The 18,734-nt window shown below is 47.5% G+C and overlaps 1 protein-coding gene across 7 annotated transcripts in view; it reads left to right on the top strand.

Moving 5' to 3' along the window:
• The first annotated feature begins 660 nt into the window (after window positions 1–660).
• Window positions 661–18,734, top strand: part of GPAT4 (glycerol-3-phosphate acyltransferase 4) — a 32,045-nt gene continuing 13,971 nt past the window's right edge. The window contains exons 1-4 of one of the 7 annotated variants that reach the window (XM_082608873.1): window positions 662–750; window positions 6,067–6,144; window positions 7,064–7,120; window positions 13,061–14,044. In XM_082608873.1, coding sequence (XP_082464999.1) covers window positions 13,880–14,044 — 165 coding nt within the window. In that variant the 5' untranslated portion in view covers window positions 662–750; window positions 6,067–6,144; window positions 7,064–7,120; window positions 13,061–13,879. Of the gene's footprint in view, window positions 751–3,274; window positions 3,361–5,443; window positions 5,541–6,066; window positions 6,145–7,063; window positions 7,121–13,060; window positions 14,045–18,734 lie in introns of those variants that run through there. The other 6 variants (XM_082608870.1, XM_082608871.1, XM_082608875.1 and 3 more) reach the window with 6 other exon arrangements.

Below are 18,734 nucleotides of genomic sequence, written 5' to 3'. Positions count from 1 at the left end.
ACAACAGCCCCAAGATGACAAGGCCATTTGGTGACCCAAGCCTCTTCTCGCTACTCAGGGCTGATTTCACTCTCTCCGGAACCTATAAGAGTGTTTTTTGCGGAAGCAGCCAGCATTCGGGCCCTGGAGCAGCTCAGAAGCGTGGAGACCTCTCTTTAGGAAGTGCTCTCCTTATCACAGCAGGAGTCTCGGGGGCACGCGCCAGGCGAGGAGCAGGCGACCAGGGCCTGGCGCGCACAGGACCGATCTCTTCAGCAGCTGGCCCAGCCCGGGCAGCGGTCCTCGCCCGCCAGGTGGCAGCTTGGAGGGTCCCAGGCGCGCCCACTTGGGGCTCGTGACGCGGAGCCCCGCCTCCCCGCCTCCTCCGCCCTCCATTCGGCTCTCCGTCTGCCCGTCTCCCCGGAGCCCCGCCCTTCGGAGCCCCGCCTCCCCAGCGCCCCTCCCCTCGGCGCCCCGCCTCCCCGCCTCCCCGGCCCAAGGCTTGGCGCCCCGTCTGCTCATCTCCCGGCGCCCCGCCTTCATCTCCCCGCCCCTCGGGGTCCCGCCCAGCCCGACCGGGCGCGCGCCAGCGCGTGGGTACGGGGCGTGAGGTTAGACGACGGGAGGGTGGAGACTGGACGCGAAGGTCACGTCAAGGCGGCATAGACAAAGGGCGGGCGCGCGCACGTCCTTACGCACGCCTCGGCCGGCGGCGGCGAGGGCGGGGCGGACGGTCCCCGGAGGGATTTGCCTCCTGGATCCACGAGGTAGGTGAGTACGGTCCGGCCGGCCCGTTCCTGAAGGTCACGGGCCTCTGCGGGAGCTGGGGTTTGGGCCGGCGCCCGTGAGGGCTGCGGTCGGGCGACCCCGCTCCCTGCGCCCCCCCCGTCCCGGTGTTGGGAGGCACCATTGCCGCTGCCTGGGGGTTCCCGGCGCCGGAACGTGCCGCCCTCCCTGCGGCGGAGCGGGCCCGCCAGTCCCCGCGGCGCACTCCGGCCCGCGCCCCCGCGTGTCCTGCCGAATCCCGGCCCCCACGGCCTGCCCTCCGCGCGCTCGGGAGGATGAGAGATCACGGGGAAGCGCCTTCACCGTGACTGCTCAAGTTCTTTGGTGTCCCTGGGATGTACGTTTTCCGCTCCTGTTCTCCAGAGGATCCCCATTTTGCTTTCTTCAGGATTTCTTAACCCTCGATATCCCTTGCCTTTCCGTTTTGATTTCACGCCCTGCGAAGCATCCTCCTACAGGAGGGTCTTATTTCCTCACTCTCCGTGTCACAGAGGGCTTTAACTTTTCGCAGTTGAAAAGTTAGGGAAAATACACCGTATGAAACATACTGTAGTTCTGTGGCAGTAAGCTCCATGCTGTACTAGATACCAGCGCCTCACTGCTCAAGGCCTCTGTGCCGCGGACCTTCTCGCTGATAAGTTTCTTGAGATCCGTTGAAGAATTTGCTTTCTGGTTCATTTTCCTTCATTTTGGCTGAAGTTTGAGTACCTCTGTTTAGTTTCATGTCTTGTAGATTCTATCTTAACCCAAGGGAAACGTTATGAAAAGCAATTGTCCTTATGCCAGAGATGGTAGAAAAGAGTCCTGTATTCATGCCAGTTCGGTATTATTTTCTCACTTTGACAGTGATGTTTTTTCAACCTTGTATTATGGAGAATTTCAGACATGGAAAAGTAGATAGAATAGTGAACCAGCATGTACCCATCATCCAGCCTCAAGAACTCACCTATGACTGAGCATGTCTAATCCACATCCCTCTTCCGCGCGCCCCCATATCTCTGGGATAAATCCTTGATGTCAAAAGTAGCTTGAGAGTCAAAGTAAAAATCTTACCTTATGGCTTTATGGAGTAAAGCCATAACTTACTTTTATTGGGACATAGTCTATTACAAGTCCTTCAAGTCCGAAATACATAATAGCATTGGAGAAGCACCAGAAAAGGGCATCTAAAATAATTAAGCGGCTGGAGGACAGGTTAAAACAGAAGGTGTGGATGAGAACTTCCAGATCATCTTGTCTTTTTCATTTTTGATGAGCCCTCAAGGCCCACAGAGGTTCAGTGACTTGTCCAGATCTACAGGGAATGAGAGGTTGAACTGAGGCTGGAAAAGACATCTCCCAACTCCGCATCTAGTCTTTCTCCTGTACCATGCTGCTTGCGTTTATGTTGTTTCCTGTGGGAAAGAGAAATGTGTGGAAGGGCTGTGACTGAAAACTCTTCCGATGAAGGGCTTGGGTAGGCAGATAGGAACCTTTCCAGCAAAATCTGGAATAATGAAACTAGGGGATAGGCCTTAAATGATTTCTTAAGCTGGATTTGGGACAAGTTGAGGAGTTCTCATCATAGCTTTTAGGAAACATGGGAAGATGCTGACCTTAAAAGTGGAATTCCAGACAGAATAAGCACAAGCTTTAAAAGATTTAGATGACATTCATAGCTATTGAATGAAGAGTGACTAAGGGAAACTGGAATGATTTTTAGGGGGTGTACCCCTGATATTATGCCCTTGTGGCCGAGAGAACAGTAGCACCCTCCCATGAAAACATCCTTCCTTGGGGCTTCCCTGGTGGCGCAGTGGTTGAGAGTCCGCTTGCCGATGCAGAGGACACGGGTTCGTGCCCCGGTCCGGGAGGATCCCACATGCCGCGGAGCGGCTGGGCTCGTGAGCCATGGCCGCTGAGCCTGCACGTCCGGAGCCTGTGCTCCGCAACGGGAGAGGCCACAGCAGTGAGAGGCCTGCGTACTGCAAAAAAAAAAAAAACCTTCCTTGCCATGAGCAGGTAAGAATCCTGGGCTGGGTGCATCATGGGTTAGGCTTTTTTTTTTTTTTTTTTTTTTTAAACAAAACCATGGTCTGCATTTCCTAGCACACTTTAGGCAATTAAGTTTCCGTACCTCAAGAAAGACACTAAATTCAGTACTTGGGCCTCAATTTTTTTTTTTTTGCGGTACGCGGGCCTCTCACTGTTGTGGCCTCTCCCGTTGCGGACAACAGTCTCCGGATGCGCAGGCTCAGCAGCCATGGCTCATGGGCCCAGCCACTCTGTGGCATGTGGGATCTTCCCGGACTGGGGCATGAACCCGTGTCCCCTGCATCGGCAGGCGGACTCAACCACTGCGCAACCAGGGAAGCCAGGCCTCAATTTTTTTTACCTTTAACTGCTGCCCGAGGGATGCTGTGAACAAGGGATGTATGTATGTAGACTTCTTGGAGTTTGCTTGTAAGTTCAGTTTATATGATATGACATAATTGTTTATAAATTTACTTTCAGGATGGACTTTTCTTCTGTGAGTTTGTGACCTAAATACAGTAGTTGTCGTGCACATCCAGTTTATGGAAATGATGCTCAAATGAACAGGATCAGGGTGTCTTGGTAAATCACTGCCCCTGAAGACATGAGGGGGTGGGGGAATTGTATGTTTTGGTGGAGGGCTTGGTGTGTGTTGGAGAATATTTGGTCCTGGTTAAGCTTGAGCTGTACTGCAGAATTGTTTCTTCACGTAAAACAACCTCATCATGGCATGTCATTTACTTCTTACTGTATCATTACACTCATGGGGAGGACCTGAGCAAATGTCATCAGTTCCCTGTATAATAATGCTTACTCTATAGCATGATGAATGCTTTTTTTTTTTTAAATGATGAAAACTGGGCCAACCTTTTTTTTTCTTTTTTTTAACCCCACATTTGTTTATTTATTTATTTATTTATTTATTTATTTTTGGCTGTGTTGGGTCTTCGTTTCTGTGCGAGGGCTTTCTCTAGTTGTGGCAAGCGGGGGCCACTCTTCATCGTGGTACGCAGGCCTCTCACTATCGCGGCCTCTCTTGTTGTGGAGCACAGGCTCCAGACGCGCAGGCTCAGTAGTTGTGGCTCACGGGCCTAGCCACTCTGCGGCATGTGGGATCTTCCCAGACCAGGGCTTGAACCCGTGCCCCCTGCATTAGCAGGCAGATTCTCAACCACTGCGCCACCAGGGAAGCCCATGAATGCTTTTTAAGAGCACAGAATTTGAGAGTTAGGAGGAGTGTTGTAAATGCTTGGAGTTTTTCGTAAGTCCTTAAAGATACTCTCTCCTTTAAAACACATTGATACATGCACACGCCACCCAGCCATACAGGCTGGTTTGCTCTCTCTGGGGGCTCTTTTTATTTTGTCTTCATAATAGTTGTTAGTGTGTTTGCCTTCTATTAAACTGTTAGCTCAAGATCTGCAATTCTAGGATGATGCTTTGTAAAAAGTAGGCACATGATACGCTTTTGTTGACTTTTTGAATTAAAAAAACAGAAACCAAAAAGCTGGTGAGGAAACTTAAATCCACAGAAGGTGAATGACTTACTGAAAGTCACACAGAGCAGAGAGTAACAGAGCTGGGCCTCCAACCTCAGAGGACTCCTGAGTCCAGTTCTCAGCCCCTTCCTTTGCACTGTTCCCTTCACACCTCCCAGGAGTAGGGCGGGGAAGATACTATATGTATGTATTTTTTCCCTTACCTGTTGGAGATACAGTATTTTCAGGGTCTGCCTTAAAACTTTGTGGTCAGTGCTATCCAATAGAAACATAACACAAACCACATGTACAGTTTTTTAAATTTTGTAGTAGCCACTTTAAAAAAAGTAAAAAGAAACAGGTGAAGATAAGTTTAATAATATATTTTATTTAACCCAGATTATCTAGAATATCACTTCAACATGTAATCAGTGTACAAAGTATTAACGAGATCTTCTACGTTCATTTTTTTTACCCTAATTCACTGAAATTCCAGCGTCTATTTTACATTTACAACACATTTCAGTTTAGACTAGCCACATCTCCAGTGCTCAAGGGTCAGACGTGGTTCGCGGCTGCTGTGTTGGACGGTGCAGAATCACTGTCAGCTGAGCATAGAGATGAAAGAGCGTTTTATGTTCCTGGTAATATACAGGTCTGAGGTGAAAGCAGAGTTTGTGGTTTTGATGACTTTTCTTTGCACAATTAGGGTTGTTTCAACCTTGTGGCAAGTTGAACCAAGAAGTCTGATGTTTCACAAATTTTGTGCCTTTGTGATGAAATGCTTTCTCATTGTAAAGAGACTGCTTAGTCATGGGGGGGAAGGTTTGACTTTTAAAAAATGGCTAGTGATAAAACTCAATAATGAAATAACCTGATAAAAAGTAGGCAGAAGATCTGAGCGCTTCACCAGAGAGGATATACAGGTGGCCAATAAGCACATGGAAGATGCTTCATATCATTGGTCATGAGGGAAACAAATTAAAACCGTGAGATACCACCTAACATCCATTAGCATGTCTAAAGTGAGAAAGACTGATCATATTGAGTGTTGGTGAAGATGTAGCGCACGTGGAACTTTCAGACACTGCTGGTGAGAATTAATGCAAGATGGTACAACCAGTTCAGAAGCCGGTTTGGCCGTTTCATTAAAAGCTAAACGTACACTCACGTCATTCCACTCCTAGGTATTTACGCCGGAGAAATGAAAGTGTATGTCCATGCAAGGCTTGTAGATAGCGACTTTATTTGTAACAGTCCCCAACTGGAAGGACCCGTCCCCAGGTGAGTGAATAAAGAAGCCGTGGCCTGTTCCACCAAGGGAAACAGCTCAGCAGTGGGGAGTGAACTGTTGAGACAGGCAGCGGCATGAGTGATTCTCAGAGTGATGATGCCAAGTAAAATAAGCCAGACACAAATTGTTGAAAAAAGAAGGCCAGGAAGTTGCTTGCAGTTACATATACAGTACTCAGATGTCAAAGCACTGATTTTGAAATGGAACTCTGAGAGCAGTGTTCGGGTTGGGTAAGGAAACCTCTTGGGTCTTGTAGCCCCAGCAAATGAAACTGTCCTTTCCTAAACTGATGGCCCCAGGATGTCAGTGTATCCTGTATCTTTGTCCCTTTTTTCTTTTCCAGCTTTGCAGGTTATGTTGCTTTGGGTTGAACTTGGTACCACGTTTCTTGTTACCCACGTCCAGCTGACGTGAGGCCTTTCTAGGCAAGGGGAAAGTACTTAGGGTCAGAATGACCTGAGTTAAGACCAAGACCCTGAGACCCTGAAACTGACCATGTTCCTGTCTTCTTCCTAGTGAGTTGAGTCATCCTTGAGCCTGACATATCCTGGCTTTGTCTTGGACCATCTGTTTTATCCAGGATTGCTGTCGGTGGTAAGCATATCCCTGGTTTTTCAGCAGTTCGGGTTCACTTCACCTAGCAGCTCTGTGCTGTCCCAACTCCTTGGAAACATTTTTACACCTTTCCTCCTAAGCAGCAGCGTCCTATGCAGGCATATTTCTTATACGCCACTACTCTGACATGCTTGACATCAAACTCCCCCCAGGGTACATTTCCTCTGTGTACGTGCATTTATTTACCATCACCTCAGAATGGGGGCATTTGCTGGGTCTGACCTGACAGAGTAAACTAGGAAAAATGGATGGCTTTGCTCTCAAGTGTAACCTGCCCCAAAGCAAAGGAGAGGCCAGCCTGGGGAGCAGAAAGACCACAAGACGGGGGGTTGGGGGGCACATGTAAGTTTTAGTCCTGCCTCTGTTACTGGCCAATTTTGTAGCTTGTCTCGTCACTCACCTCTTCCAAGCCTCAATAATTTAAGCCATTAGAGGAGCTTGTATTAGAATTCTCAGTGATTCACTAATAAAGCTGTGGTTTGCGCCAGCTACCTTAGGGATTGTAAACACCTTTAGGCAGGAGTGGTGTTGAAAGACATATCTTGTCAGTGTAATGTCGTGACTTCTTGGGAAATACCTTCCCGTGCCCGCTTCCCCTTCATAATAACAGGCACTTAGTGTAGCAGTAATAACAGTCAATGTATTTTGAACATTTACCTTGTTCTAGGCACTGTGAGATGTGAACAGTCTTTTTAGTAGATGTTGAGCAGAAGTTTAAAGAGATTAAGTGATTCACGCAAAGTCACAGTCACACTACCAGTTCAGTGATCGAGTGAGGGTTCAAACCCTGATGTGTTTGTTCTGATTCTTGACTCATGAGTCTGTTGCCTATTCAAAACGATAAATACAGTTTTAAAAGTACCAAAGAGAGAAAGTGATGCCTTCCTTCCATTCCTAGAGGCAGCTGCCATTGCCAGTCTCCTGTGTCTCCTCCCAGAGATGTGTGTCTTTGCAGGCACACACGCACACTGTATGTACTTGTCCCTTTCCTCCCTCCCTCACAGTTGGCATTTGCAGTGGACCTTGTTCTGCATCTCACTGGGAGGTTGTTTCTTCTCGGTGCATATGTAGATGTCTCACTCTCTCTTTTTTTTTTTTAAACAAATGACTAGTATTCCACTATATCCTTGACTAACGGATGTTTCTCTTGATATTACAGACAGTACTGAGCCAGTAACCTTGCACATACCTCACTTAGCACAGCGTTTCTCAGCCTCCGCACTGTTGCCATTTGGGGCTGGATACTTCTTGTGGTGGCAGGGGCGGCCTGGGCTTTTTAGGACGTTTAGCAGCATCCCTGTCCGCAGTCAGCGATGGATGCCAGGAGCCCCCCGTCCCAAGTTAGGACAGTCACGAATGTCTGCAGACATTACCAGATGTTCCCCAGGGGCTACAGTCAATCGTCCCTGGTTGAGAACTACGGTTGCAGTTTATCGTTAGCATAAGTTTGTAGAAGTAGCGTTGCTGGATCTAAGGTTATATGTATCTCAAGTTCTGACGGTGGTTGCCGAATTGTTCTGCATAGAGGTTGTACCATTGTACACTCCAGTCAGCAGTATTTGAGGGTATTTTCTCATTTTCACCAATAGCGTGGGTTATAAGAAACTTTTTTTGCCCCTCACTGTACTTTTTTTTTTTTTTTTTGCGGTACGCGGGCCTCTCACTGTTGTGGCCTCTCCCGTTGCGGAGCACAGGCTCTGGACGCGCAGGCTCAGCGGCCATGGCTCACGGGCCTAGCCGCTCTGCGGCATGTGGGATCTTCCCGGACCGGGGCACGAACCTGTGTCCCCTGCATCGGCAGGCGGACTCTCAACCACTGCGCCACCAGGGAAGCCCCTAAGCACTTATTTTTAATAAAATGGCATATCTTCTCCTTTTTGAGTTCTTATGTGGCATGTCTCTGGACATATTCTGGTAGTAGGTATGGTCTCCTGAAGTGTAGGATGTGTCACAGAGTCATGGAGAGCTAGCAGAAAAGAAGTTTCTATAGCTGCAAATCATAGTAGTCCCTGCCTTGTGATCGAGTCAGAACTGGTTTAGAAGCCCTGATTTAAATTTGTAAGTTCCCTCCTTTATTTTCTCTTCCAGGACTCTTATAGTCCTTTTTTTTTTTTAGTTGAGGTGTAGTTGATGTACAATATGATGTAAGTTACAGATGTACAAAATAGTGATTCACAATGTTTAAAGGTTTTACTCCATTTATAGTTATTGTAGAATATTGACTGCATCCTCAGTGTTGTACCGTAGACCCTTGTAGCTTGTTTTATACCTAATAGTTTGTACCTCTTACCCCTATAGTACCCCTTCTCCCTCCTCACCGATAACCACGAGTTTGCCCTCTATATCTGTGAGTCTCCTTCTTTTTTGTTATATTCACTAGTTTGTTGTATTTTTTAGGTTCCGCATGTAAGTGATAGCCATACAGCATTTGTCTTTCTGTGTCTGACTTATGTCACTTAGCGTAATGCCCTCCAAGTTCATCCATGTTGCTGCCAATGGCAAAATTTTCATTTTTTTTATGGCTGAATAGTATTCCATTGTATATATGTCAAACATCTTCTTTGCCCATTTATCTCTTGATGGACACTTAGGGTGCTTCTGTATCTTGGTTATTGTAAATAATACTTCAGTGAACATTGGGGTGCATGGATCTTTTCGAGTTAATGTTTTTGTTTCCTTTGCATAAATGCCCAGGAGTGGGATTGCTGGATCATGTGGTAGCTCTGTTTTTAGTTTTCTGAGAAACCTCCGTACTGGTTTCTGTCATGACTGCACCAGTTTACGCTCCCACCAACAGTGCAGGAGGGTTCCTCTTTCTCCACCCAGGACTCTCTTCTTGTTGACAGTCATCGAAGTGGGAAGTGATGACTGTGTATGTGCCCGTTTGCTGGATACTTGTCTCTAGGCACTGAGTGCCTAATATGGTGTGTGGCACATAGTATGTGCCCTGATGTCGTCACCCTGAGAACTGAGAAGCTCTGGAAAGTGGGCCATTTGGGGGCCCAGATTTGCCATTCAGTGGGTTGAAGAGTTTCATTAGCTTAGTGGTGGGCTGTCATACTCCTAGGATGAGGCCATCTTCCCTCCTAAAAGGCTCAGAACTAGTTGGGTCTTCTCTTTTTCTCTGGACCATGTGGACTGTTGGGGGAACATTGGTCCAAGCGACTCTCAGTGGATTTGGCGGAAAGGTGTGGAATGGAAGAGAAGGGGTAACTAGTGCTTTGAGCTGATAGCTTCCCCTGCCTCCTGCCAAGGAGTCGTGGTTATGTTTACTTCAGGCAAAGTGATCGCCTCTCTTACAAGAGCATTTATCTAGAAATGGTGGTGTGATGGAGTTCTCATGTGAGCAGTTTCCCGATATTTCCAGAGACCAAAGTCTGTGTTAAGGGGCCTTAAGACGCCAGCACCTCTGGCTGTGATGTCTGGTCCGCTAGTCCGGCAAGATGTTTGGAGGCCTGTTTCATAACCGCAGTGTGCTGGCCTCATCTTTGCCTCTAAGAATTCACGGGAGCATTGTTTAATGTTGGCCCCGGAACTTGTTTGGCTAGTTGCTGTTGCGAGTTCTGGAGTCTCTGGGGGTGCGGGGAGCGGAGGGCAACAGGGGGAGGTCGCTGCCTCGGAGGGGAGGAAAGAGCAGCCGGGACAGAGGTCTGCACACTGTTGCCGTAAAGGGTCAGATAGTAAGTAGTTGAGGTTTTGCTGGCCGTGGTCTCTGTCACATGTTATTCTTTTTTTTTTTTTTTTACAACTCTTTCAAGATGTAAACACCGTTCCTAGGACACGAGCCTTGTAAAAACTGGCCAGGTTTGTCCTGTGGGCCTGGTGTGTCCCCCTCTGAATTAGGTGATGAAATTATTGCTCAATGTGTTTACTTTGATGTTTTGGGGACACGAACCCAGAATAACCTTGGGAATTCTCAGTTGATTGTGATCCAGAGGAAAGAGGTCTAAGCTCTGGCTTGGGACGTCAAAGGGACCCCGGTGTTGGTCACGTTAGGTTCACAGAACTCAAGGTAACCTTGGCTAATATGACAGCAGCTGTGCAGTGGGACAGGGGTGGGACAGTGGGACAGAGGCGTGGCCCTGGAACCGGACAGGTTTAAGGAATACAGTGGCTCAGCGAAGTGACTTAAGTCTCAGAAACACATCGAATTTCCTGAACGTCCGTTGGGATGTCATTAGAAATCTGGCGTGTACTGTCAGCTTGGCCAGTTTATAAACATGAACGAGCAGGTTTGTACCCTGGATTCTGAGAACACCAAATTCCGATGCATGAATTCAGGTTTGTCCTGTGGTTTTTCTCTGATGGCAGGAAGTTCTCTCGAGCAGGCCTGGCGTGAAGGAAGTGTTAATGTAGCTCAAGGTAGTTTGAAAGCTAGGAGGGCCTGGTGGTTAAAGAGCGGGGCTGTGAGACAGGCGCACTTGTCCAAATCCCCCCTGTGCCGTTTATAGCTGTGTGACTCCGGTGACCTTGTCCTCTAAGCCTCCGCCCCCTCACCTCTCCTAGCGGCGATGGTAACTCCCCTGTGGGGCTGTTGTAGGCATTCAGTGAGGCCGGCGTGTGCACGGTGCTTGTTGTATCCGCTCAGCGTCCGTGCTGTGAGCGGTCAGTCAACGTTAGCGGTGATAATGGTCACGTGAAAGTGGAAGAAGTGGAGGATCCCTGCCACTGAAACGCTGTCTTTTTAATTGAATTGCTAGGTGTGTGGGATGTCATGGGAGCAGTTAGGAGTCAGAGAACGGGATCCGTGTCTCCCTCGCTTAGTTTCCTAACTGGTAAAATGGAAAGAATACATACCGACAGGTTGTGAGATAACATGAGAAAGGGCTTTGAGTTCTGAACAGCACTGGACAGAACTCAGGGTGAAGTCAGGCACCTGTTCATTCGTTCCATTTCTTGAACTTCTAGAAGTATTGGAACCGAGCCAGAAGGTGATGGGCGTGAGGCCAAAATGTTGGCCAGAGAGACGTGACAGGATGCTCCCAAGTTCAGAACTTGGAGTGGTAACTTGTGGTTAAGAATGAGTAATATAAAATTGAAATAGTGAAATATTAAAAAATAAGTGGCTGTATTAAGTCAAAGAAGCCAAGAAGGCTGCCTACTCTGTGATTCCAACCATATGACATTCTGGGAAAAGCCAAACTATGGAGACAGTGAAAAGACCAGTGATTGCCAGGGGTTGGGGGTAGGTAGGGATGAATAATCTGAGCACAGAGGATTTTTAGAGCAGTGAAAATATTCTGTGTGGTACCTTAGTGGTGGATACGTGTCATTATACATTTGTCGAAACCCATAGAATGTACAACACCAAGTGTGATCCCCAATGTAAATAGTCTTAAAGAAGAAAAAAAAAAGAGTGGCCAGAAAGGCTGGAGGAGTTAATCTATGTAGAAAATATGACAATATCTTGTAATACTAAAACTGTATTTCCTAAGTCAGAAGCGAAAGACAAATACTGTGTATTCTCACATAAATGTGGAATCCAGAAAATATGAACTTGTAGAAACAGAGAAAAGAATGGTGGTTACCCGGGATCAAGGGGTAGGAGAAGTTGGGAAATGTTGGGCAAAGGGTAGAAACTTCCCGTTATAAAATGAATAAGTTCTGGGGATCTAATGTACAGTGTGGTGATTATAGTTAACAATACTGTATTAGATACTTGAAAGTTGCTGAGAGGGTAGATCTTAGATGTTCCCACCACACACACAAAAAAGGTAAATATTTGGCTAATACTCTGTGGATGTCACGTTGCGATATGCAGGTGTGCAATATGTAGGTGTATCAATCGTGCTTTGTACTCTGCAGACGTGCTCAGTGTTATCTGTCAGTTAAATGTCAGTAAATCTGGGGGGAAATGAATAAAAACAAGAGTTACTATTTTTTTAAAACCTAGATTTCCTTTTCCCCTGCAATTCCATTTCTAGGAATTGATCCTGCAAATATGTTTGCATGTGCATTTTGTATGCTAAATCATGTAGGCACATTCATTACATTATTTATAACAAAAAAAGGGTAGAAACATTGGTGTCCAACCTCAGGAAAGCAGTTAACCAAATCAGGGAACATTCTTATGGTTGAGAACTGTGCACCTGCAAAGAGTAAGGGAGCTCCGTGTGCACTGCGGGGACACTATCCCAAGACATGTTAAGCTACAAGACAAAACAAAAAGCAGTGTTCGTGGTGTGCCGTCATGACTGTTGCCTGGGTGCGAGGTGGGCCGGAGTGATTTCCTCGTGTGTGCGTAGAACATCTCAGGAAGAATACGAAGCTGGTGATGCGGTTGCATCTGTGGACAAGAACTCTGGGCAGTGGGGGACAGGTAGGAGGCACGTGTACTCCGCCGAGTGTACCCTCCTTGTCTTTTGAGATGCGTCTTATGTCCGTGTATTTTCTTTTTCTTCTGTTTGAAGTCTAAGGTATTGATTTTTTTTTAATTGAAGTATAGTTGATGTACAATGTTGGGTTAGTTTCTGCCGTGCAGCCGAGTGACTCAGTTATACGTACACATTCTTTTTCGTATTCTTTTCCACTATGGTTTATCCCAGGACATTGAATATAGTTCCCTGTGCTCTACAGCAGGACCTTGTAGTCCGTCTATACATAATAGTTTGCCTCTACTAACCCCAAATATGCATACATTTTCTATTAGAAAAGTTTGAGCGGCCACAGGTCGTCGTTTCATCGGGGTTGAAAACTATGAAACATCTGTGGTTCTCCTCCACACGCGCGTCTGTCATCTGCTGCTCTGCGCAGTCCCTTTGACCTTGATGTTGGGAGAGCAGCACGGGCTGTAGGCTGACCCTAAAACGCGCCGGGCCCCACCCCAGAGCACCGTGATGTCTCTCCCCTTGGCTTGTGTTTGTGTGACGGATGGTGTTTCTGTTTCCACCTCCAGCTTCGGCAGCATGTGAGAAACTTCTTGCCAAGGACCCGGGTCACCGCTGAGAAGGGGGCCTTAGGGAGGAAAGTATCCAGAGGAAACCAGCGCCAGATGCGTCTGGAATTCCACGCACCGCAGGCGGCATGAGGCGTGCCGCGCCAGCACCTGCGGCCTCCTGGCACGGCCTTTAGCTCTCCAGAGAGGAGGGTCCTGGGAGCAGTGCGCCCGGAGCCTCTCCAGGGGAAGCACGGGGCCAGGTGTGAACGCTCTACGATGGACGCAATTTTCAGCCTATGAAGGAGCTTTAAGGAAAACAGTTATTTAATTTCCACATATTCATGTTCGCTAGCCTTCTGTGGGAAGTGCCAGCAGTCACCCCCCTCCACTGGAGTTGTCAGCATTTTTCTGGCACCAAGTTGAACTCTTCTTGGTACTTCTGGCAATGACACATCCTCAGGAGAGATTTATCTGCTAAATGCTCTTGGACGGGAGAAAAAGTAAAACTTCTGGAAGCAGCGCGAGAGGAGCAGAACCCGGATCGCGCCCTCGCCGCTCACTCGCCCAGACACCCTGCCTGGCCTCGGATGCTGGCACTGAAGGCTGAGCCTGCCCCGTCCACCCCTGCAGCCCGTCTCTTCTGGGGAGGGCTGGCCGCCTCGGGGGCCCCCTTCTGCTCTCCTCCTACTCCCAGGCTCTCTGTTCCGGCCGTCGAGTGACGTGAACTTGGGAATGGAGTTGGTGCCCCTCCCCAGGCCGGTGCTGACGGAGAGGACCATCTGAGGCTGAGCTTTGTTCGCGGGGAGGAGGGCGCTGGCCTGGCCTGCATCCTCCACCATGTTCCTGTTGCTGCCTTTTGACAGCCTGATTGTCAACCTCCTGGGCATCTCCCTGACCGTCCTCTTCACCCTCGTCCTGGTTTTCATCATAGTCCCCGCCATTTTCGGAGTCTCCTTTGGTATCCGAAAGCTCTACATGAAAACTTTGTTAAAGATCTTTGCGGTGAGTGTGCTGTTTACAAACGGTTGCTTCATAGAGGAGGGAAGAAGTGCCATTAGCAAAAAGAGTTATTCTTGTCTGGTTGATTGTGAACTCGCTGCTGGATGTGGAGAGAGTTGGGAGAATGGGAAGGAAGTGGCATTCTGAGTAGAAAGAATAACTAAACGTGAGCTTGTGAAAGCCTTCAGCCGTCTTTCTTTTGAGCTAAGGGACTTGTGTGTTTGGTCTGTCTGAGCAAAGGCACCTATTCCATGACCCCACACCTGGCCTGTTTATTTCCAACGGAGGGACTTAGAATTAAAGAAAAAATCACTGCCGGACAGTGATGTAACAGATACTGCAACTCAAAGCTGCTGCTGGCATATTCCCTGACTGATGAGTATGGGAGAGTCTTTTCTCTCTTTCAAATGTTTATCTTAAATATGTTCTTGCACTTCAGACAAAAAGAAGTAACAGAGAAGGGCATCTGATGAATTTTTCTATTTTCTGAAAGAGGGGGAGAAGAGTGTATTTCTTAACATATGTCAGAACTTAAGTCATGATACCGCTGAACAGAACTAGTCACAGTGGGAAGGAAGTGAGTGAGAAGTAATATTTCCTGGAAGTTGATGTCTGCCACCAGCCTTTTAACTACCTCTTCAGAGATGTGGTGATTTATTAGCAGGATCTGTTTTCAGTAGTCACCGCATCTTCAGGTTCATCTTTTCCACGGCTGAGACCATGCTAGGAAACACAACGCAGTTATATTTGTTCAGGTAGTATCTTACGGTTCAGAATAGTCTCACTCGTTTTCCTTTGGTTCCCTGTAATTCTGCAGTGGCCCAGGGTATCTGTCAGTGATAGACTTAACCAGTGAAGACATAGTGACTCTGGAAGATGAAGTGAGCTGTGTGAAATGCTACATTACAGCAGGAAATATGTTTAGGTATATTACTGAATCTTGAGTTTTGGTATTTTATATAAGAATATGACTTTTTTTCACATTAAAAAACTTGAGGTGAAGCTGACAGAACGTAAAGGTAACCATTTAAAGGGAACGGTTCGCCGGCACTTGCGGTCGTCGCAGTATTGCACGGTCACCACCTCTGTGTGGCCCCACAGCACTCTCACCTCTCCGGAAGGAGGCTCCATACTCATTAAGCACTTGCCCTCCCCTGGCTCTGACAACCGTGAATCTGTGTTCTGTCTCTGGCTTGACCTATTCTGGGTATTTCATTTTCATAGAATTATATAAAGTGTGCTCTTTTGTGACTGGCTCCTTTCATGTAGCATAACTTTGTAACATGTTTCAGTACTTTCATTTTTATGGCCGAGTAATATTCCACTGTGTGTCTGTACCATAATCCGCTTATCCATTCATCCATTGACGGGCCGTTTTCACCTTCCGGCTGCTGTCCATAATGCTGCTGTGGTGCGCTTGTACTTACTTAAGTACTTACGTTCAACAGTAAGATTTCTGAGCCCTACCTATGGTCTCTGGGGTTGTCTTGCTAATCAGAGAGTGCTCTGAGACCAGCAGCTGAGTGTCACCCAAGACTGGTTAGAAATGCAGGCCACAGGCCCCCTCCAGACCCACTGAATTAGGATCAGCATTCCAGCGAGCCCCAGGTGCACAGTAAAGTTTGAGAAGTAGTAATCTCGTCAGTCTTTAGTGTTTGTTTTAATTAATCAGGAAATGTAATTTCCTTCAACTTCAGTCCCCGAAAATCTTCAGTAGAACCCAGGGTTCCTGTGAACCACGTAACTACCCGTGCCCGTTTGCCACTGAAAAATGTACATCAGTGTAGAGGGAGTAGAAATAAACTTCTAGGAGACAACAGTGAGTGATGTCTGGCTTTTATTCAAGTGATTAATTCATAGACCTATGGAAGTACTTATTCTTAAAACATAAAAATAGGAGTCATCAGACCAGAGTTCTTTGGTAGTAGCTAAATTTTTTAAATTTGGATCACTTTGGGTGGAACAAAAGACCTAGAATCCATGTACATTCCCTATTCCATTTTGAAAATGTCCCCTCAAATTAGTATTTTAAAGTTCATAGCCAAGTAAATCCTTCTTACTATTGACTGTGTTTTTCAGATGTACATTCTTGTGACTTTTAATGTTGATTATAATTATATATTTTTGGGCCAATCCATGGGTCAGGTAATCTTTTTTTTTTTTCCTTTTTTAATTAATTAATTAATTTTTGGCTGCGTTTGTTGCTGCGCGTGGACCCCCTCCAGCTGCGGTGAGTGGGGGCTACTCTTTGCTGCAGTGCACGGCTTCCCATTGCAGTGGCCTCCCCCGTGGTGGAGCACAGGCTGTAGGTGTGTGGGCCTCAGCAGTTGTGGCTCGCGGGCTCCAGAGTGCAGGCTCAGCAGTCGTGGCACATGGGCTCAGCCTCTTGGCAGCATGTGGGATCTTCCCGGACCAGGGCTCAAACCTGTGTCCCCTGCATTGGCAGACGGATTCTTAACCACTGCGGCACCAGGGAAGCCCTTAGTTGCCGCAGAGCAACTAAGCCCGTGCACCACAACTACTTAGCCTGCGCTCTAGAGCTCGCGAGCCACAACTACTGAGCCCGTGTGCCACAGCTGCTGAAGCCCGCACGCCTAGAGCTCTGCAACAAGAGAAGCCACCGCAATGAGAAGCCCGCGCACCGCAACGAAGAGTAGCCCCCGCTCGCCACAACCAGAGAAAAGCCTGTGTGCAGCAACAAAGACCCAACACAGCCAAAAGTAAAAAATAAATAAATAAAATAAAATACACCTAAACTTGTGGGTGCTTTTTAGTAAAGACGAGACCTTTATTTTGCCTTTTTTATCCTCTTCATCCACTTCCTAACCTGGGGTGCTGTATGTAATTTTGCAGTTGGAAGGAAGCTCAGAGATCATCTTAATTCCGTGGGTCTCTTCCTAACTACACATCTGAATCACCTGGGGAGTGTTTAAAAAATACTTGTTTGGGAGCACTCGAGTCTCCCCAGAAATTCTGATTTAATTGGTTTGGGTGGGCGTTTTTAAAAAGCTCCCCAAGTGATTCTAACACCTACCATCAAAAGGTGGAGTCTGATTGCCCTCCTCTTCAGTTGGGGACCTGCCTTGGTGACTCGTTTCTAACAAAAGGAATGTGGTGGCCGTGACGCTGTGTGACGTGTGAGGTTAGGTTAGAAGTGGCAGTATAGCTTCCGTCTGCCTCTGGATACTTGCCCCTGGAGCCCGGCTGCCACATTGTGAGGAAGCCTAGGCCCCATATAGGTGTTCCAGCTTCCAGTCCCAGGGGAGCTGTGACAACCAGCATCAGCTGACACCCAGCCGATGCCGGACCCTGTGCAGTTTGCAGATTCACGAGCAGAATAAATGGTGGTAGTATTTTAAGCCAGTGTTATGGGGTGGTTTGTTACACAGCAGTAGATGACCAGACAAATAATATAATAGTAAAGAACGTTGAACATTCATTCATGTCTCACAGCTGACAACACCTTAAACATTTTTTTGTTACCTTTCAGTCTTGGCAGTATTTTATGGCTGTGTTAATGGCATGTACATTTGATTTTATGTCTACATTTTCTTCTGGGATCTTATAAGCCAGTTTTACAGTTCAGTAGGTAATCTTCATAAAGATGATTCAAGCTGGATGTCTGGTAGCCCATGCAGTACACATACCTGTGCTTTTGGGGGACCTAGGTCAGCGCAGCTTGACAAAAGGCTTCCCACAATCAGCTCATCTCCCCATATAAAGGAAGCTTGGGGTACCTGCCAAGGCGGGATGTATTCATGGGCGGGTCCTCCAGTTCTTTCCTCCTGGAAGACAGCTCAGTGCAGGTCCTTTTAATGCTGAGTTGCGGGAGATGGTCGTGTGCGGAGGGCAGCGTGTTACTTAAAGACCTTTAGTTATGTTTGTGCTTCAGATTTACCCTCAGGACAGTGATGATGGCATTGTTTGGGGTAGAATTCCTAGGAGTGGACTTCCAACTGGGTTGAGAATGATTTGGAAAAGGAGAGAAGAAAGCCTGGGTATAAAGGAGAAAGATGAAAGAAAAAAAAAAACAACGACTTGAGTTTTCTTGCCTGATGTGAAGGGGGTTGATCAGGTCAGGTCAGAGAAGACGGGCCAGCTGTAATGAGTGGCGTTAAGCTCCACGGCGGAACGGGTCGGAAACCAGTGGTGGCTGTGAGGGGGCTGAAGAGACTGGACGGGTCGCGGGATCGGGGTGGGATAGGCGTGACTTTTTGGAGGGTTTTTTACCAGCTCTGAAACTTGACCGAAGTCCTCAGACCCTGCAATCTATGTCCTCCTCTGGGGAGTGGGAGCAGTTAATGCCTCCTTCACATGGGTCCGTGCCCCCACCCCCCGTCCCAGCATCACCGGGAGTAGCTTAAAGGCCGAACTGAAGGAGATGAGAGTGGGATTATGGTGCTAGGAAGTGGTTTTAGGTTCAGGTCTGTCTTTCATACGGAGACCTTGATGAAGAGAAATATTGGGAGCTGGTGAATTAAATGCAGCCCTTATTGACTGCCTGCGAAGAGCAGGGCGCTTGGTCAGATTCTGTTGGGTTCTGCCTCCTGCCCCTCGAGGCAGTTATAGTTTACTAGGAGAGACAGATGTCTGCATACAGAACTAATTGAGAATGTGACGCCAGTTAAAATACACAGGCGGAGACGAGCTGTGACTGCAGGAGTTGGGTAGGTAGCATTTCATGTAAGATTTG

This window comes from Mesoplodon mirus (genome assembly GCF_964341445.2).
Source record: "Mesoplodon mirus genome assembly, chromosome: 20".
NCBI classification, from domain to species: Eukaryota; Metazoa; Chordata; class Mammalia; order Artiodactyla; family Ziphiidae; genus Mesoplodon; species Mesoplodon mirus.
The sequence above is the reverse complement of the archived record's forward strand: the minus strand, read 5'-3'. Positions and strand labels throughout refer to the sequence as shown.